General features: G+C 44.5%; 2 protein-coding genes across 2 annotated transcripts in view; both read right to left on the bottom strand.

Annotated features, from left to right (window-relative positions):
- The window catches only part of LOC100861326 (N-acetyllactosaminide beta-1,6-N-acetylglucosaminyl-transferase), a 100,873-nt gene that overhangs the window by 67,171 nt on the left and 11,915 nt on the right, over nucleotides 1-21,787 (bottom strand). The window lies entirely within an intron of this gene.
- Nucleotides 1,971-3,543, bottom strand: LOC106503512 (N-acetyllactosaminide beta-1,6-N-acetylglucosaminyl-transferase-like). Its single transcript, XM_013974152.2, has one exon. The coding sequence runs from the start codon at nucleotides 2,934-2,936 to the stop codon at nucleotides 1,971-1,973; it is 966 nt and encodes a 321-aa protein (XP_013829606.1). The 5' UTR covers nucleotides 2,937-3,543.

Genomic DNA, 21,787 nt, shown 5'->3' with positions numbered 1-21,787 from the left:
CTCGCCTCCAGTCTCCCACAGGGGTGATGACATGCACTTGCCTAGGCTACGGGGCAGCAAGACTGAGGAAATCTAGACTCACCAGTACCTTGGCCTTTCTACAAGTTCTCAGCAGCTCCCTGTGCTATGTGTTTATGTGGTTCTGAGTATTGTGTCCTCTGCAAAAAAAAAAAAAAAAAAAAGGCATATATAGGAACAAAAAAAAAGGGTCTTGCCTATTGGGTCTTTTATTTTGTAGCTGGGGAGATAGGAGGTTCCAAGAGACGACTTGTGGAAAATCCCTTGGACAGAAGAGCCTGGCAGGCTACAGTCCACGGAGTCACAAGAGTTAGACACAGCTTAGTGGCTAAACCACCACCACTACCATACAGTCACCAAGAGAGGGCAGAAGGCAGGGAGCTACCCCACGAACCTACAGCAAAAATGGTCTTGTATCCCAAGCCTGTCAAGGTATATCATTCTCAGCCTCCTGCCTTCATTTCACCAGGGCTGGAAAGGAGAAGGGAATTAAGGGGAAAAAAAGCGGGCGGGAAAAGGGCAGTGAAAGATTATTTTTTCCTTGATTTTCTTAAGTTGTTTTGACATTGGTAAGACTAACCATCCTTCTGCTAAGCAAACAGAGACATTTAACACTAACCCAAACCCATGTTTTTCCTTTTCTTAAGAAACGACAATTTAGGCTTTTGTGAAGTTACAACTGCCTTCATCTCAGTATGATATCTCTGAAACCACGTGGCTAGTATCAAACCATTATAAATCTCAAGAGGATAGTGAAAACACAAAGGGAATAAATATTTAAATATGAAAACTAGCCTCTAAGTACCTAATGTTCCCCACTTAGACACTCAAGATGGAAACAACACGTAAAAGGTGAAAAGGCGGAGGCCCTGGAAGAGGGAGGTCAGGACACAGACTGTGCACTGATGGGAGCAAGCCCTGTTCCCCAGCCAGTCACCCTGGGACTCAGAGACCAAACACGGCGTTTTCCAGAGAATGCTGGCATGTTTATCGCCCAGCAGGCCTTGCCCTGCAGTCTAAGAGCACCTACCAGTGTTTCCAACTTGGCAGCCCCCCAAAAACCAGAACAATGATTGCTTTTCTCTAGCTATAATAATGCTGTCGAGTTCATCAGAGATCCATTTTGTATTTTTCAGTGAGTCCAAAGCATGCTGTTTCCTTCCGCAGAAATCCTATCATGTTTTATATAGTTTTAAAAATCAATGATCTGGTCTGTTAGCACAGGTAGAACTGCTCTGATGAGAAAGGAAAAAGCTTCTCCTGGATCTCATTATTTATCTGAAGTTAGAAATAAATACATTTTCTAAATGATGTGGTACTTGCATGAGTCCAGATATTTCTCTGCCCACTGGGTCTCAGGGAGACAGCTGTGGGGCCACAGTAAAGCCTCATGCTCTGCCATTCACTCATTTTTTTTATTGAGCATTTACCGTGTTCTTTGCATAGAGGCTACAGCACGTAACAAAACAGAAAATGACCTGCTTCATGGAGCTAATGCGAAGAAGGCCAAAAACAAATCCATGCAAATAAGTAGATTTAATAATTCCAGAAGATGATAAAAATCTCTGAAGAAAAAGAGTGGGATGGTCAGTTCAGCTTCTTAGAGTTGATGACATCTGGCTGATAAGGGGGAGTCTAGGAATGGGCAGGGGAGTGGCCAAGCCAATGGCTCTGGGGTTATAGCAAGTCTGACAAATTTGGGGAAAAGAAAGAACACCAGGGGGGATGGAGTGCAATTCATCCTGACTGTGGTAAAGATTTCAATAAGATGTTAAATGCAAGAGGACACGACCAACTCAGATCAATACCACCAATGCTTGGCTTGGCTAGACTACTGAACTGTCACCTAAAGAACATCAATTCTTTCAGGGTTTAGAAAGAATTCAGGCGAAAACTACATACTTCAGCTTTTATCTCCTGATCAAAAAGGTGCAGGCTCTCGAAAAGCCCTTTCAAGTACAGAATGTCGCCTTCACATGAAATAGGGAATCCCACATACCTGGAATCCTATTGAGCGTCACCCAGAAATGTTCATCTGGACTGAAGGTGTCTTTGGACCACTGGAGCAAGTCAAGGGCCCGTGGGTCCTGGAGAACAAAGTTGGTAAACTCTCTGGACAGGGCCACATAGGCAGAGCCAAAGTAGATGGTGAGATTGTGGGGAGGAGGCGGCTTCAAGGCTGTGGTTCTTATCACATAGGAAAGCTCTTTGCCCAGGTGCTCCCGGTGGACATACTTAGTCCGCCCAATTGCGTGAGCTGGGGGCAGCACTCCGGGGGTGATGTTTTTCCCTTTAAATCCCTTCAGATACTGAACGATCTCCCTGTTGGTTTTCAGGGGAAAATCTTGCCCACAGGTGTTGAGGGCGTATTTCCAGGGAACCTCCGAGGCTGCAAGATCTTTGATGCAGTTCAGGTCAGCCTGGAGCCTGGAAATCCCACCATAGACCACGGGCTCCATCTTGGAAGCCAGAAAAGCATTTGGGAAGCAGCTCAGTAACTGCTCCACTGAGTCTTTAAATTCAACTGTCGCTTTCTCATCCACATGAACACAGTAGACGTTCTGAGGCATGTAAATAGCCCTGAAGAGCCTCGCAAAGGTGCCGAAGTTGTGATGGATGACCATGATATATGCCAAAGGAAACTCGGCTTCTTCCTTTGATAAAGGCGCCGTGATGTAGTGGCTTTGGGTCAGGTACGCCTCGCAGGAAGACTTCTCATACATCATTAGTTTGTTTCTCCAGAGTAACGGTGTTTTGTCTTTGATAAGGGATGTGCAAACTTGAGTCAGCATCCAAGTGTCTGAGTTATTTAGCCTCTGGAAGCCTTGATCTCCCCAAAAGTTGAACACACAAAACACAATGAAAACGATGACACAAGAGACAGAAACGATGAAGAGGGAACGCATCGGTGAAGGCATGCCTCCAAGAGGAGTCAAGAGTTCAAAGACCGTCAAAATCGGTTAAGTCCTCTCCCAAACTTACTTTTTCCCTCTGGGTTCTTAGCTTGGTGCATACTCCGGGCATTCCTGCCCTGAAGGGGAGGCTGGTGAATTTCCCGGGTTTCCACGCGGGAGTCCAGCTGCTGGCGCTCTCCCCAGGCTGATAGTAGCGACTGATCCCGCCCCGGCCTCTGCCTCCCAAGCCGCCTTTGTCTACACCCCGCAGCAGGTTGCTTTAAGCCCAGCCTCTTCCCCTCCCAGCGGCTTCCCCGCTCGCCGTAGCTGCCGGTTTCACTACAACTCAGGTCATTCCTTTCCCCTCGCCGCCTGCGGCTTTAGTTTTTCAGATCTCTTTTCTTCCATTTCGCAAGGTTTTTCTCTCCCCGACCCTCTCCCCCTTGCTGAGGTCATTCGGGGAATGTGTACAGTAAGAGTCAGAAGTCGAAATGATGCGCTTCGCGTGCCATTTCCTGCTAGTCACCCCACAGGCTGCGACACTCACCCCCGCTTGTTTCCCGTGACGAGGGACCCTCCCAGCACAATCCTGGGTGTCCCCGGTAGCCTCCATTCTCAAATATGCCGCGTCAGGGTGGGGTGGGTGGGAATGCAGCGACAAGGTCCCAAAGAAAGCCTCATCCAACCGGCTCGACGGTCCCGCCGGGGCCCCGCCCTGCTCTTTTCCAAATCGGGCGCTGAAAGGAGTTCCTGTCCTAGAGGATCTGAAAGTTTAGGTTACCTGTCCTGTGACTCTGAGATCAGGGCGCAGTCCCTCTCCTCCCTCTGTGCTGCTTATCCTAGGGCTGAGACAGGGCGGGACCCCCTGGGGTCTTCCCTGGTACAAAGCCTCTCCCTGACCCCTATTTCTTGTTTGTAGGAAATAGGCTTTCTTCAGCCTCCTTGACCTTCCCTGCGCTCCAAAGGGCAGATTCAAACAGTTGCTAATCAGGGGATATGCACATGACACCACCCTTATGACAGAAAGTGCTACTGCTGCTGCTAAGTCGCTTCAGTTGTGTCCCACTCAAAGAGGAACTAAAGAGCCTCTTGATGAAAGTGAAAGAAGAGAGTGAAAAAGTTGGCTTAAAGCTCAACATTCAGAAAACGAAGATCATGGCATCCGGTCCCATCACTTCATGGGAAATAGATGGGGAAACAGTGGAAACAGTGTCAGACTTTATTTTTTGGGGCTCCAAAATCACTGCAGATGGTGATTGCAGCCATGAAATTAAAAGATGTTTATTTCTTGGAAGGAAAGTTATGACCAACCTAGATAGCATATTAAAAAGCAGAGACATTACTTTGCCAACTAAGGTCTGTCTAGTCAAGGCTATGGTTTTTCCAGTGGTCATGTATAGATGTGAGAGTTGGACTGTGAAGAAAGCTGAGTGCTGAAGAATTGATGCTTTTGAACTGTGGTGTTGGAGAAGACTCTTGAGAGTCCCTTGGACTGCAAGGAGATCCAACCAGTCCATTCTGAAGGAGATCAGCCCTGGGATTTCTTTGGAAGGAATGATGCTACAGCTGAAACTCCAATACTTTGGCCACCTCATGCGAAGAGTTGACTCATTGGAAAAGACTCTGATGCTGGGAGGGATTGGGGGCAGGAGGAGAAGGGGATGACAGAGGATGAGATGGCTGGATGGCATCACGGACTCGATGGACGTGAGTCTGAGTGAACTCCGGGAGTTGGTGATGGACAGGGAGGCCTGGAGTGCTGCGATTCATGGGGTCGCAAAGAGTTGGACACGACTGAGTGACTGAACTGAACTGAACTGAACCTCAGTTCAGTTCAGTCCATGAACTGCAGCATGCCAGGCCTCCCTGTCCATCACCACCTCCTGGAGCTTGCTCAAACTCATGTCCATTGATGCCACTCATGTCCATTGATGCCACTCATGTCCATCGAGTCCGTGATGCCATCCAACCATCTCATCCTCTGTCATCCCCTTCTCCAACCTTCAATCTTTCCCAGCATCAGGGGCTTTTTCAGTGAGTCAGCTGTTCGCATCAGATGGCCAAAGAACTGGAGCTTCAGCTTCAGCATCAGTCCTTCCAGTGAACACCCAGGACTGATCTCCTTCAGAATGGACTGGTTGGATCTCCCTGCAGTCCTAGGGATTCTCAAGAGTCTTCTCCAACACCACAGTTCAAAAGCATCAATTCTTCGGCGCTCAGCTTTCCAGTCAGTAAGAACAAAGTCACACGCCTTGCAGCCCTCATCCCAAAATTTTTCTTAAAAACTATCCCCCAAACTGTTGGGGAGTTCAGGGTTTTAGAGCATCCGCCTCTCATCCTCTTTGCCTTGTACCTTTACAACGAAAAGTGAAAGTGAAAGGTGCTTAGTCGTGTCTGACACTGTGACCCCATGGACTGTAGCGTGCCAGGCTCCTCTATCCATAGAATTTTCCAGGCAAGAATACTGGACTGGGTGGCCATTTCTTTTTTCATACAGATCAACATATGTTCTTTGCGATGACTTCCCATGCAACTACTGCCTCCCCTCCCATTTCCCCTCAGCTTTGATCTGAAAGTAACTTTCTGAGCCTTCATTCTGTAGCAGTAACGCACCATGGAGACAGCCCCCACCCCACCCGATGAAGAAAAAAATGTCTTTTAATGCCCTTTCCCTGCTCCCTTTTGAAAAGTCTCTACTCTGCTATTAATAAAATTAATAGCACAATATGCTGATTTTTTTTGCTTTCAGAAGAGGCAGGAAAATCAAGGTTAATCCCCATGACTCAAGTCACTCTGTACTCCAACTGAATGACTCATCACTTCCTGAACCATGGCGGGTTTTCCTTCTACTTTTTATTGCTCACATTTTTCATTCTTCCAGCTCATACATTATTTTTCTCCCTCCCTTACTAAACTCTCCTCATCCTCTAAGATCTATCACAAATAAACTCTGCATGGCACCCACCTTTGGATTTTTATCCAAAGTGGAAAAAGTAGATGGAGCCTTTAGCTGGAGAGAGCAGATTAATCTAATTCTTGGTGTCCCCATAGTTCAAGATAATGGAAAATTCAATCCCAAGCTGCTTCCCTCCTCCCTCCAAATAATACGTTTAAATATCAGGCTATAATCTATTCTGTTTCAAAACAACAGAGAGTAATTTCAATATCTAGTTTGGCAAAGCCTTTTTGGCTTAGAATGAATATTAAAATATTTTAAATATTTGCAGTTTGACAAAGTGTTCAGACACATGACTTAATGAGGCCACAAGAGTCTGTTTACATTATTATTTCCAACTAGCCAGCAAGAAAGGGATTCAGATTTCTACAGGCTTAGAGGGTAGACGTTAATAATATTACTTGAGAAACACAGACATTAACCAATTAGGAACTTCCAGCATACTTCTTTGGTATTCAATCCGTTACTTAAAGCAGCACTGTTTGAGTTTTGAAAATATAGCTGTCTTTCCTGTCTGCCCTTGGGTATTGAAAATTCCCTACAGGAGAACTTAAAAAAAAAAAAACAAACCACTTGTAACAGCAAAAGACCACTGTTCCCTTTCCTTCCTGTGAGGCCATAAGACCTGCTTTTCCAGCACAGACACCAGGCATTTTGGGTTTTTTTTTGTTTGTTTCTTTGCTGCTGAGACTGAACAGCTCAGCCTTGTCTCCCTGCCCGTGACTGCAGGCAAGGGCAGGATCCACACGTGCAGGCCCAGCAACCCCACCTTTGGCTCACTCTGGAAGCAATTATACCCGAACTAGACAATTACTCAGGCTAGACATGTTTGCCCTCCCCAGGGCCACCTTGAAACCTTGTTCTTTCTTCCATTCAGAAGCTTTTATTGTTTTCTGCATCATTTAAGAGTTTTTCCGGGAACCCTCCTACACTGATGATGGGAATGTAACTTGGTGCTGCCTCTATGGAGAATAGTATTCAGGTTCCTTAAGGAACTAAAAACGGAGTTACCGTATGGTCTTGCGATTCCACTCCTGGGTAGATATCCAGAAAAGATACATGCACCCTAATGTTCACTGCAGCACTATTTACAATAGAAGCAACATAAATGTCCATCGACAAAGATGTGGTGCATATACAATGGAATATTTCTGAGCCATATGAAAGGATGAAATGATGCCACTTGCAGCAATATACATGGACCTGGAGAAGATCGTGGGGGCTTCCCAGGCAGCACAGCGGTAAAGAATCATCCTTGCAGGAGACACAAGAAATGGGAGTTTGATCCCTGGGCTGGGAAGATCCCCTGCAGTAGGAAATGGCAACCTGCTTCAGTATACTTGCTTGGAAATTTTCCATGGACAAAGAAGCCTAGCAGTCTACAGTCCATGGGGTTGCAAAGAGTTGGGCATGACTGAGCAACTAAGCGCATGCGCACACACACACACACACACACACACACACATACACACACACACACACAGATGATCATACTAAATGAAGTATGTTGGACAGAGAAAGATGAAAATCATCTTTGTATAAGTGATGTTACTTACAGGTGAAATTAAAAAAAAAAGAATACAAATGAACTTATTTACAACACAGTAATATACTCACAAAGAAAACAAACATGGTTATCAAAGGAGAAAAGGGGGTTGGAGGGATAAATTAGGAGTTCGGGGATTAACACATACACACAGGAAAATGTAGATAGCCAACAAGGACCAACTGTGCAACACAACAGCACAGGGGACTATATTCAATATCTTGTAATAACCTATAATGGAAAAGAATCTGAAAAAGAATAGATAATACATGTTTAGGAATAACTGAATCACTTTGCTGTACGCATGAAACATTGTAAGTCAACTACGTGTGTGTGTTAGTCGTTCAGTTGTGTCCAACTCTTTGCAACTCCATGGACTGTAGCCTGCCAGGCTCCTTTATCCATGGGATTCTCCTGACAAGAATACTGGAGTGGGTTGCCATTTACTTCTCCAGGGGATCTTCCCGAACCAGAGATCAAACCCACGTCTCCTGTGTCTCCCACATTGCAGGCAGATTCTTAACCATCTGAGCCACCAGAGAAACCCTCAGTCAACTATATTCCAATTTTTAAAAAAGAAGAATTTTTCCAATTTCAAAGCTAGCTGGAGCATAGCTCCAAAATGAAGAGGGTGTCCTTTTTGTGAAATGATAGAAGACTCCCAGTCTCAGTGAAATAAAGAAATAATCAAAGTTGAGGAGGAGAACCTCAGCACCCCTAGGCTGTCTGTGCGAGGGGGCAAGGTAGCACTTGCCTGGTGCTGGGAGACCTATAGAAGGTGCGTCGAGGGAGCAGCACCTGGAGTTTGTTGCCTGCCAGGCTGAGTCACACCCCTAGGGAGGTGGCTGCTGGTCATAAAAGGTCATAAAAGACCTTGCATATTACTGTTCTGAAAAACTTGGACATCACTTTTTTGCCCAAGGAGCATCACCTAAGACGTTGGGTTGAGAAGCTCCCAGGCAACAAGTGCCAACTGGAGGAAGAACAGGAACAAAATAAATCATGGTGGAAAGTCAGCCCACAAATGCATAAGGCACTCGTTGGTACTAATAGTAGCATTATAGAATTGCTGTTATTCAGCCCCTAATTCATGTTCGACTCTTTGTGACCCCATGGACTACAGCACATCAGGCTTCCCTGTTCTTCATCATCTCCTGGAATTTGCTCAAATTCACGTCCATTAAGTTCATTTGAACCAGTGAAGTTGCTCAGTCATGTACAACTCTTTGCACTCTCATGGACTGTAGCTTACCAGGCTCCTCCATCCATGGAATTTTCCAGGCAAGAGTACTGAAATGGGTTGCCATTTCCTTCTCCAGGGGATCTTCCCGACCCAAGGATAGAACCCAGGTCTCCTGCATTACAGGCAGACACTTTACCGTCTGAGCCACAAGGGAAGCCCCTTGAGTCCATTTACACATAACTAAAGTAAAGCCTCTTAAACTACGAGGCAAGGGTGATGGTGATGCCTCAGTTAACTACATTTCCTAGAAGTAGAAGGAAATGTAGGAGGCTCTTACAGTTGAGGCTTTAGTCCTGCAGATATTCACAGGACATCAGATACTGTATTGTTTGAGTTTTTCTTAAATAAAGAAATAAAGATAAGGGAGAGATTTAAAGTCCCTAGGTCCATAAGGAATTAATAGTCAGTGAATGAGTAGAATCTACTTTCTATTATTATTTTCCTATTGTTCCACCTGGTGATGAGACATATGAATGTTACCTTACCTAGGTGATTTATCTATCTGTGCTGAACGTGTTGAATGAATGAATGGGTGAATGAATGAATGGAGTCCGCATTCCCCACAATTCCAAGGTGCTCATGGGTAAATGTTCTTTTAACTAGAATTGGGAACAGAACATGGGTGTCTATTTCTCTGACAAGCAAAAGCTCTGACCACGTTGACCGACCAGATAGATCAAATAACATTTTAAAATAACATTCAAAAAAACACAACTTTTAATCACTTTAGTGGAAGTGGTGGGGGAGAGAACCATGCAAGATGTACTTTCTCTTGCGTTTCAAGGAAAGGTTACCCGTTAACCCCTACAATTACTAACAGGGAATGGTGTCAAAATAAGGAAACCCAGGTACTGGTGAATTTTCTACCTTTAACTGATTATGTGATCTTAGACTCCCACTGGGTTCTTCTTTAAAAATGATGTTCTTGGAACTTCTCTGATGACCTAGAGCTAAAACTCTGTTCTCCCAATGCAGGGCCAATCCCCTATCAGGTGACTGGACCCCTCATGCCGTAACTAAGACCTGGCGTAGCCAAATCCATATTTTAAAATAATAATAACTTAAAAATAAATAAAAAGGATGTTCTCCATGGTCCCTTCCAGATTTTTAAAACTAGTTTTGTTTATTTTTCATTTTTATTCTTTCAATTTTTGGCTGTGCCACATGGCATGTGGGATCTTAGTTCCCTGACCAGGACTCAAACGCCAGTCCTTGCATTGGAAGTGTGGGGTCTCAACCACTAGACCGCCAGGGAAGTCTCCCTTTCCAGCTTTTAAAATGAAGGACAATTTAGTATGATGTAAGGGGAATCGCTAAGCAACAGTGATGGAATCCAGGAAGTATGAGGTATGGCCTCTGACCTGTAGGAAAGTATATCTTTACTAGGATTTAAAATGCATACAGCTGGAAAGACAACCAACAAAACAGGAAAGACCATGGATTGTTCCAAACAAGAAGGTGTCTGATAAATGTGACAGGAACTCAGAAGAGAAACAAACAATTCCCTTGGAGCTGGGATGGTCTGCAAGAGCTTCCAATGGTGAGATTCAAACATTGCGAGGAGAAGGCATTCCAGTTGGGGAGATTACAAGAGTGAGCAAGAACACCAAATCAAGAAAGCTGCATGTGCATAAATTTCCCAGGGAGAGCTGCAAATCTAGAATTTCTTTGGCAGGCCAGCAGATAAAAACCTTCAAGTCAGTGAACTGAGACTTCAAAGAACCAGTCATGTTTAAAGGGTGAGTGCAAAAATAAATAAATAAATAAATAAAGGGTGAGTGCAGGAGAGCAAGGGCTTTCACCTCCCGTTTCTCTCACAACCCAGCAGCTCCACCATGCAGTGTGTTCGATGCTTGTCAGACAGGTCCAAAATCATCTGGGCATTTGAAAGTGCAATTTTCAGCTCTGGAAGAAGGCATGTTGAAGCTCACATTTGCCCACTGTTTTAATTTATATATCAAAACAGCAGAGGCTAGGAGAGTCGTTTCTGATTTTTTTTTTTTTTCTTTCAGGCCGATTTCTAGCTATTTGGAGGTGTCATTTTACTGTACAAATAGTGCTTTTTTTCTCTCTTCGCCCCCCAGCACATGCCTGTTCGAAGACCTAGCTATAAATATACCACATCAGTAATGAATTCTAGTCACATTCCTCACGCATCTTTCCTTGGTTTAATTGCATGGACTAATGCAAACTTCATTATACTTTCATAATTGTTCTGGGACCTGTTTTTCCATTTACAATTAAGTTATCCTGGAGTCGGGAAAGAAATGGAGAGGAAGGAGGCTTGAACAAAAACACTCAATTCATACTGGTAAATCAGCACAGGGCACTGGAAAGGATGGGGTCTGGTGAAGTTTGTTGGCGTGGCACAGAGGTGCAAAGCCATATCAGCAGAAAAGGTTAGGTAAGTGAGGTAAGATGCTATCATTTCTTGGACTCACTGGTGGCTGTTCTTCAGCAGGTCATTTGTGTGTGGTTTTCATTACTCTTGAAGCAGGTCAAGTGACTCAGGGATTCATTCCTTAATTACAAAATATATGGATTAATTTTCTTCCCTTGGAACTAAGTATCTCATGAAACAGCAGAGAACAGTGACAGTCCATTTCACTTTGGACAGTCAGTCAAGCAATTCTGTTCTAAGTGGCCAGATGTTTTGTAAACGAAGCCTTTTGTTTGTCTATGTATCTATGCAGTTTTTTTTTTTTTTTAACTGTGCCACAAGGCATGTGGGATCTTAGTTCCCCGACCAGGGATCAAACCTGTGCCCCACTCAGTGGAGTCATAAAGTCTTAGCCCTGGACCGCCGGGGAAGTTCATATCTGTGATCATCATGATGCTAAAGAGAAGGATGAAGACATTTTCCAAGCACATCTTTAAAACAACAATTTCTCCCAGAACCGAAAGCCCTCCGAGGGAGCTCACTGGGGAAAATCCACCTTCTCTGGGGACCCAATCATTTTACTTTCTATACTGTTCATCTAATTAGCAGTAGCAGAGGTTGTTGTCTAGATCACAGAACCCAAAGCATGATTTCAAACTCTTGCTTCAAAGCAGGGAGGAAGATTAACACACAGAACTTTCAAGGCTTAGGTGGCAGGTATAGAAGGTGGTCCTACCAAACCCTAGCATGGTTGTGTGAGCTGAACTGATCTGCATCTCATTTTGATGGCACAAAGGTAATCAAGGAAACACTTCCTGGATGCTAAAGGAGCTAAGCAAATATTTGCAAAAGACAGTCCATACAAATCCCCATAGGCAAATGTCAAAACCTGCACAGGAAGGAGGCAATCTTCTGGTAGCAGAAATGTAGCCACTGGTACCATAAAGAGCCTGAAACTGGGCGGGGCTTAGAAAATGAAAAAACAAAACCAAAAAACCCCATTATTCCAAATAAGTCATAGCCAGTTAACGAGATTAAAAAACGTTTGCTCCTTGCAAGGAAAGCTATGACAAACCTAGACAGTGTATTAAAAAGCAGAGACATTACTTTGCCAACAAATATCTGTATAGTCAAAGCTGTGGGTTTTCCAGTAGTCATGTATGGATGTCAGAGCTGGACCATAAAGAAGGCTAAGCACCAAAGAATTGATGCTTTCAAATTGTGGTGTTGGAGAAGACTCTTGAGAGTCCTTTGGGTTGCAAGGAGATCAAACCAGTCGATCCTAAAGGAAATCAACCCTGAATGTTCATTGGAAGAACTGATGTTGACACTGAAATTTCAATCCTTTGGCCACCTGATGCGAAGAGCTGACTCATTAGAAAAGATCCTGATGCTGGGAAAGATTGAGGGCAGGAGGGGAAGGGGATGACAGAGGATGAGATGGTTGGATGGCATCACTGACTCAGTGGACGTGAGCTTGAGCAAACTCCTGCAGACAGTGAAGGACAGGGAAGCCTGGTGTGTCTATGGGGTCACAAAAGGTCGGACATGACTGAGTTACTGAACAACAACAACAAGTTAACATTTTAGGATAAAACTTACTACTGAATTTACCTGTGGAAACTAATTGCTTAACCTTGGAAGAAGAACTGACTCATTGTTTTACTAAAACATTTGTTTCCAAAAGCCAAACTAAGTGTGCCTGTGACTTGAGGTTAAGGGTAGTTTAGGTCAGAAGTTTAGAACCTTCTGTTCGACCTCTCAATACATGGAGAAGTTGTTAAAATGTAGATTGCGGGTCCCCTACCCCAAGAAGTCAGTTAGTTCCAGGTGGAATTTAATTATTTGCATTTCTAATAGGTGTTGAGACTAAAGTTTGAGACCCAAAGGATCAGATGCCAAATTCTATGATTATTTTTTCCTCAGTGACCCCACATGATCTATTTTTTTAAAAGATTAAGCAATATATCATAAACAAAACAAAAAAAATCACTATTTCAGGATAATCAATACTGTATATTTTGGAAATATTGAATAAAAATGAATGCTAAGGATTCCTTGGCAGTCCAGTGGTTAGGACTCTGAGCTGTCACTGCTGAGGACCTGAGTTGGTTCCTTGATCTAGGAACTCAGATTCCACCAGCCTTAAGGTGCAGCTAAAAATAAAACCTACAAAAGAGCAAAAAAACCCTCCAAAACTGTGAATTCAAATGGTCGATAGCCTGATTCCTTGAATAAAATTTTCTATGGTAAATTCACTATGGTAATTGGTAGTTTTAGGAAGAATGAAAGAAAATAGACAGAATGGTGCTAGTTGGTGTTATTTAAATAAGAGAAACCCTAGTTGCAGGTCATCCTGCCCCAAATTCATTCTCTAATTTACTGTACACAGTGCGGACACCTGTCCTAATCCCAGTCTTTCACAAAGTATAGACTAGGGTTATTTACCGACAAACAATGATGTTTTGAGTATCCAGTTTGCCATCAACTGAAATGGAAGAGGGTGTAGGAGAAGGAGACGGGCATTTATTTTTTTATGAAAAAAAGTCAGAAAATACCATCTGTTGGTGCAGATGGAGAGCAGCCAGAACACCTGTGTGCTCCCGGAGGACGCGTGAACTGGGATCGCTCCAGAACGCTGGCGATTTCTACTCAGGCTGAGTGCACACCTCCCTCACCCAGCAGTTCCATCCCCAGGTATTTGTGTGTGTTTGAAGGACACATGACTCAGCAGTAAAGAATCTGCCTGCCAATGCAGGAGAGGCTAGAGACATGGGTTCGATCCGCAGGTTGGGAAGATGTCCTGGAGAGGGAAATGACAACCCACTCCAGTATTCTTGCCTGGGAAATCCCATGGACAGAGGAGCCTGGTGGGCTACAGTCCATGGGGTCGCAAAAGAGTTGGACAAGACTTGACGACTAAACAACAATTAAAAGGTCACATAGCTCAACATTCGCTGCAGCCACATTCATAATAGACCCAAATGCCCACCAACAGTTGTTACATAGCAGGGTTTCTCCACCAGGGCACTACTGGCATTGTGGGCTGAATAGGCCTTGTTAGGGGGGTGGTGCTGTCCAGTGGGTATTTACCAACATCCTCAGTCTCCACCCACCAGATGCTCGTATTACCCCTTCTGCCCCCTCCAGCTTTTGACAACCAATAATGTCTCCAGATACGGCTAAACGTTCCAGGGGGACAAGATCACCCTCCACCCTCCCACCCCAACTTCACATACCTCCTTCTCTCTACACAGCAATGAGAACGAATCATAAAACTGTCTGCAACCACCAAAAAGGGAATCTCACAAGCAGACCATTGAGCAAGAAAAAAAAAAAAAAAAGGCAGACAGGAAAAGTACATGCTGTACATTTCCATTTCTATAAAAGTCAAAAACAGGTAAAAGCGTCTGTGCTGCCAGACATCATGGTAGTGACCGGAATGCTGGTTATGTTCTGTGTCCTTCACCGACTGTGCGGCTGCGGCTGCGTCCACTTTGTGAACGGTGTCAAGCTGAACCCTAGTGATATGTGCGCTTTTCTTTGTTATATAGTGTCTCACCAGAAGTGAATGAATGAATGAAAGAATAACAGGAGTCAAAGTCCTCCTCCCAGAAACACTCTTTCAGCGAAGTCTCCCAGGTGAGCGGGGAATCGGGTGTCTTTCTGAAACAGCTTGTATTTATGGTTATCACTTCTGGTCAAACTCTCTGCAAGACCACATTCCATCCCTTCTTCCCTAAACAGACCGAGGCTGTTTCCACTCTGGCTCCTGACACCAGCCACCCTCAGTCATGACCCAAAGGTGTCTCCTTCCTACCAGTGAGCAATGTCCAGCAGGAAAGGAGCCAAGAGGAAATAGAACAGGAGGTTACAACTGAATTCAAACCCCCCCTGTTGCTTATCCACACACAAGTGTCAGCCTTTAAGGCACTTGTAATCTGGAGAAGGAAATGGCAACCCATTCCAGTGTTCTTGCCTGGAGAATCCCAGGGATGGGGGAGCCTGGTGGGCTGCCGTCTATGGGGTCACACAGAGTTGGACATGACTGAAGCGAAGCAGCAGCGGCAGCAATCTAGATTAGGGGCTTACAAAGGGCTCAGTGGTAAAGCATCTGCCTGCCAATGCAGGAGACCCGTGTTTGATCCCTGGATCAGGAAGATCCCCTGGAGAAGAAAACGGCAACCTGCTCTAGTATTCTTGCCTGGACAATCCCATGGACAGAGGAGCCTGGCAGGCTACAGTCCACGGAGTTGTAAAACAGTTGGATGCTACCTGGGGGCTAAACAACAAGAGTCTAGATTAGACAAGGATGAGGGGACACCTGGGCTGACAAGCAGAATGGACGTTATAACAGGGAGTGTGAATGACACAGCTGGTAGCTGGGCATCAGGGGGCTCTCACTCCCTCTTGCCCAGTGAGGAAACTCTGAGTCTCAACTCAGAAGGTCACTCGTCTCCCGGTGACCTCCCAGCCCAGGGTCACTGTGCTAAAAGTGGCTGACCCTTGACTTGAATGTGAGTAGCTTTGCTCCTGAGTTCCTGCTGTTGGTCGGTGTCCCATCCCATGCCGTTCAGGCAGGCCCAGGGACGGCTAGGAGTCAGCACCCAGGTGTGCTTCAGAGAAAACCAGGAGAGATAGGGAGAGCCGTGTTCAGTTTTACTAAGACACGTGACTTTCTCCAACATTCCTTTTCTTTCTCTGGCATTCAGTCTATCAGTATGTGCTGGGAAGCACAGGGTCTGAAGCACTGTAAATCTTTTCTTTCAAGCTTCCTTACTGCTGGGAAATCCATCTGGACAAGTCTTTTCCTTTCCTGTAGAATTGACTTCCAAATTCCGCCTCTCTTGCTCCCCCTTCAGGTGGTCACATTTCTGCAGGTATTAACCTGATCCAGAGGAGTAATTAGTTCCGGGCCAAACCAGGTCTCCAAGGCCTCACCCTTGAACTAATAATTAACCAGGCACCTAAAGATACTCTCCAGGGACCAAGCCCTGTGAACCATCTCCAACTCTTCTCTTTTTGCAGAGAACAAGTCACCAATTTTCATGTAGATTATCATTTAATACTCACAGTAACTCAGTGAAGTAGGCACAATTATTATCCCCATTTCACAAATGAGCGAATGAGACTTAGAAATGTCCAACACATATCCAAGGTCATGAAGTTGGGGGGCATTAGAGCTGATCTCTGAATTTATATATTTAAATGTTGAGCTGCCTTCCAATACATACATGTCCATAAAGGCATCAAAATCCATTGCAATTTCCTTTGCTCTTCCCAGAGGCCAAGGCCACTGCTGGTGGAGGTGGGACCAGCATGTCTTGGAGCCAGGATTTCAGCTAAGCATCATGGGAAAGACCACTTACATAGCGTGGGAGGGGGAAGATGAATGAATATGCTGAGGTTAATGGGGGCCTGGTTCCTCACTCCTGGGGAAAGACATGGAGAATACAGAAGCCTTTGTTGTTGGATTGGAATTGGAGGTCATGTGAATTTGTGTTTGTTTTTCTGGCCTTGCTGTGAGGCTTGTGGGATCTTCCCCAACCAGAGATCAAACCTGGGTCATGGCAGTGAAAGCAGTGAGTCCTAACCATTGAACCACTAGGAAATTCCCTATGGTTTTTAATAAGCAGACAAAGATAGATAGGTACATAGATAGATAGATATAAATAGATAGGTACATAGGTACCTATGTGGAAAATTCTTCAAAGGATGGGAATACCAGCCCACCTGACCTGCCTCCTGAGAAATCTGTATGCAGGTCAGGAAGCAACAGTCAGAACTGGACATGGAACAACAGACTGGTTCCAAATAGGAAAAGGAGTACGTCAAGGCTGTATATTGTCACCCTGCTTATTTAACTTCTATGCAGAGTACATCATGAGAAACACTGGGCTAGATGAAGCACAAGCTGGAATCAAGATTGCCGGGAGAAATATCAATAACCTCGGATATGCAGATGACACCACCCTTACGGCAGGAAGTGAAGAAGAACTAAAGAGGCTCTGATGAAAGTGAAAGAGGAGAGTGAAAAAGTTGGCTTAAAGCTCAACATTCGGGAAACTAAGATCGTGGCATCAGTCCCATCACTTCATGGCAAATAGATGGGGAAACGGTGGAAACAGTGACAGACTTTTTTTTTTTTTGTCCAAAATCACTGCAGATGGTGACTGCTGCCATGAAATTAAAAGACCTTTGCTCCTTGGAAGAAAAGTTATAACCAACCTAGGCAGCATATTGAAAAACAGAGACATTATTTTGCCAACAAAGGTCCGTCTAGTCAAAGCTATGGTTTTTCCAGTGGTCATGTATGGATGTGAGAGCTGGACTATAAAGAAAGCTGAGTACTGAAGAATTGATGCTTTTGAACTGTGGTGTTGGAGAAGACTCTTGAGAGTCCCTTGGACTGCCAGGATATCCAACCAGTCCATCCTAAAGGAAATCACTCCTGAATATTCATTGGAAAGACTGATGCTAAAGCTGAAGCTCCAATACTTTGGCCACCTGATGCAAAGAATTGACACATTTGAAAAGACCCTAATGCTGGGAAGGATTGAAGGCGGGAGGAGAAGGGGACGACAGAGGATGAGATGGTTGGATGGCATCACCAACCCAATGGACATGAGTCTGAGCAAGCTCCAGGAGATGGTGAAGGACAGGGAAGCCTGGCGTGCTGCAGGCCATGGGGTCGAAAAAAGCTGGACACGACTGAGCCACTGAACAACAACAACAAAAGGGATGTGACTGCTAAGTGTAGCTCAAGATCCTTACTCAGATTTTAAGTTTAGGAAGGACATTATTAATACAACTGGTGATACTGGAGTAGGGTCTCTGGATTAAAGAGTAACACGGCAGCACTTGCTGGTTATACTATGATGGGAAACTCTGCAGGAGAGTGCCTTGGTTGTTAGTGATTATTGCACTTTGAAATGGTGAGAGATGATTTGCAAACAGCTAAAGAAAAGTATAAAGGAGAGAGCCCAGAAGCAAAGAATAAGCAGGTATGGTAGAATGTCATGGGTTGTGGAGTGTAAGTGAAGGGTATAGGGGAGCTCTTTATACTATTCTTATAAGCATTTTAAGTATAGTAATTTTGGAATCCGTTTGAGAGGTTGAAAACTCAAGATCTTCAAATATTTTCTAGACATTCAAGGAGTAGTATCTTTCTTTTTAAGGGGAACAGGGGTTTTCTTTAATCACGCTTTGCTTATTTAATCTTTCTTATTTGGTTGCACTGGATCTTAGTTGCAGCAGGCAGTGTCTTCAGTCTTTAGTTGCAGTGTGCCGAATCTTAGTTCCTGGACCAGGGATCAAACCCCTACCCTCTGCAGTGGGGGTGCAGAGCCTTAATCATCGAACCACCCGGTAAGACCCCTGAAAATTGTGAAGAATAATACAGACCTCCCTCAGAGGATTTCTGAGAGGTTTAAATGACTTAGTCAAACAAAGCATCAGCATTAAATCTTTTACTCTCTCCTGGAGATAACATTTGTTCTACAGAATTTCTTCTCTAGCCACATTTGTGTCACCTTCACCAACAAAGCAGTGCCAGGGATTTCCCTGGTGGTCCAGCAGTTAGGATTCTGCTCTCTCGTGGCCAATCCCTGGTCAGGCAATTAATGTCTCACAAACTGCTTGGTGTTGCCAAAACCAACACAACAAACAAACAAAATTCAAGAAAACAAACAAACAAAAACTTCCAAAACAGTGCCAGCGTTGGAGCCACCGAGGCTGTGGAAATAGCCCCCGTCTATAAAATCAACACAGGACGACAGTTCTAGCTAGAGATTATTGTGACCAAAGTCAGCCCTTCCCCACCCTTTCCAACCAAAAAGAAACCTTGCTCCTCTGAGATTTTGAAATCTGGTTTTTAATGTGGGGTGTTAGATCAAGGAAGTAATTTTCAACAGTTTCCATGCCAGGGCATTTCCTGAAAGCAGTCGTTGGTCTGGCACTTGTTAAAAAATAATAATAACCGAACAAAGTTCTCTCCTCCACGGGTGAATAGACAAGTCTCCCCAACTGCCATGGGCCTTGTGTGTGGCATACACTACCAGGATCAGCAGGTAGCCTCTCAGCAGCTGTGCCCAGCAGGTCAGCCCGTGCAGACACGGCTGGGAAGCTTAGCAGTGTCTACACGGTACGACAAGGAAAGAGGTTGCCACGACAGGGAGCAGGCTGGGGACAAACCAAAAGCCCTCCACTGTTGTCTAGTCACTAAGTCACGTCTGACTCTGTGACCCCGTGGACTGCAGCCTTCCAGGCTCCTCTGTCCATGGGACTCCCAGGCAAGAATACTGGAGTGGATTCCCATTTCCTTCTCCAGAGGATGTTTTCAGACCAGGGATCGAACCCATATCTCCTGCATGGCAGGTGAATTTTTCACTGTGAAGCCACCAGGGAAGGCTAGAAACCCTCCATACCCTTTGGGAAAAGATGGAGTCAGTCCCGGCTACACTGGCACCCGGGGACCCTCCAGAACAACTCTGGGATTCTATTCTGAGGCTCCATGTCTTGTCAATAGAGGCTTATCATTACAATTAATTTTATTCTCAATCCTGCCTTGTCCTTAATTTCATTTTCCCTCCTATCTTAACCTTCTCATTTATGACTTTGAAGCTAGAAAGTCACCCCACACCTGGCTTTTGCCTGATTCACAAGATTGAAGCCTTGTGGCTTGTTAGGGCTCAAGACTGTAAAGGCTCCTCTGTCTATGAAATTCTCCAGGCAACAATACTGGAGTGGGTTGCCATTCCCTTCTCTAGAGGATCTTTCCAACCCAGGAATCGAACCCCGGTCTCCTGCATTGCAGGCAGATTCTTTGCCAGCTAAGCCACCAGGGAAGGCCTGTAAAGCCACCAACAGCTGCACACAGCTCAGTATTTGCACGGAAAATTCTACTCTGGTGGCTGGTTTACCTTCCATAAAAATTGTTATGATTTTTCACCATGGCTAGAAGGAGCTTAGCTAGGATTGCAAAGATTATAGGAATTTGAAGTTCACTTCATTCCTAATAAGGATAAAACTAGAGAGACACATTTATGAATCCTTGGAGGTAAAAACAAATGCTTGTGAAACTCTGTCAGACTCTGCCCCTAATTTGTCAAGCTCGGTAACGCAAGAAATAGTATTGGGAGCAGCAAAGCGGGGTGGATTTAAACAGCCCCTTCCTGTGTTTCTAGCCAGCACAGAACAATGCACACACATACTAACGGAGACTGAGGCCAAGGGGCAAATCTTGTGAAACAGAAGAAACAAAAAGTAAAAGTTACACAAACACTGACTCGGGCTTCAGCTGCAGTCCTGTATCTCACAGTTCAAGAGCTGGAAGGGAAAGGTCATAGACTAGAGGGAGCAAATATGGGTTGGCTAAACAGGAAGGGACTGTAGCCATTTTATCCTTCAGAGGAGGAGGAATTGTGATTTGCGTAAAACCACAGAAAAGGGCTCAAATCTTAATACAGTATCTGAATTAAAAGGATTACTTTATTTTTTAAATGAACCTTAACTAATTGCTTAGTCAAAGGGTTCAGGAAGAAGAAAACGGAATTGACATTTTGGCCGGGCATTTTAGCAAGGTATCCTTAAGTCAACGTTGGACAGTTTCATGTTTTAATCCGCCCAGTCTTCAAAATAAATTCAAGTGTCTTTGGCACTTATGAGTTGGATGTCTCTGAGAAAGTAGCAAAAACTCTCCATACCTGTTTCCTCATCTATAAAATAGAGCTTGAAACAATGCCAAGATTCAAAGAAGTAATGTCCAAGAGGCACTTAGTCCTCTTCCAAGAAGACAGACCAAATGCCAATGAGCACATGAGAAGATTCTCAACATCATTGCTCCTTGTTCAGTCGGTAAGTCGTGTTTGAGTCTTTGCAGCCCCATGGACCGCAGCATTGTCTTTCACAATCTCCCGGAGTTTGTTCAAACTCATGTCCATTGAGTGGGTGATGCTATCTAACCATCTCATCCTCTGCCACCCACTTTTTTTGCCTTTAATCTTTCCCAGCATCAAGGTCATTTCCAATGAGTTGGCTCTTTGCATCAAGTGGCCAGAGTATTGAAGCTTCAGCAGCAGTCCTTCCAGTAAATACTCAAAAGGCCAACAAGCACATGAAAAGGTGCTCAAGATCATTGCTCATTAGGGAAATGCAAATCAAACCAAAGGAGATACCATTTCACATCTACTAGAATGGGTAAAATAAAAAGGCAATAATGAGTGTTGGTGAGTATGTGAATAAATTGGAATCCTCATACCTTGCTGGTGGAAATACAAAATAGTATACCTGCTTTGGAAACCAGCTTGCCAATTCCTCAAAATGTTAAACATAGAGTTACCACGCGGACTAGGAATTTTTAAATTTTTAGGGGCCCACTGTGTGGCATGCAAGATTTAGTTCCCCAACTGGGGGTAGAACCTGTGCCCACTTTGGTGGAAGTGCAGAGTCTTAACCAATGGACCTCCAGGGAAGTCCCTGGACCTGTAATTTTACATATAGAATCTATCCAGGAGAAATGAAAGCATGTGCCTGTACAAAGACTTGCCTAGGAATGTTCATAGCAGCATTATTCATAATGGCCCCAAAGTAGAAGCAACTCGAAAGCTTATCGACAGATGAATGAGTAAACAAAACATGATCTACCCCCATAACAGAATAGAAGTCATCTATATAAAGAAGAGAAGTACTGATTCATGCTACAACCTGGATAATCCTCAAAATCATTCCATTAATAGAAGGAGACAGACAT

The sequence above is a fragment of the Capra hircus genome, chromosome 23 (assembly GCF_001704415.2).
Source record: "Capra hircus breed San Clemente chromosome 23, ASM170441v1, whole genome shotgun sequence".
NCBI classification, from domain to species: domain Eukaryota; kingdom Metazoa; phylum Chordata; class Mammalia; order Artiodactyla; family Bovidae; genus Capra; species Capra hircus.
This window is presented reverse-complemented; position numbering and strand designations above follow the sequence as displayed.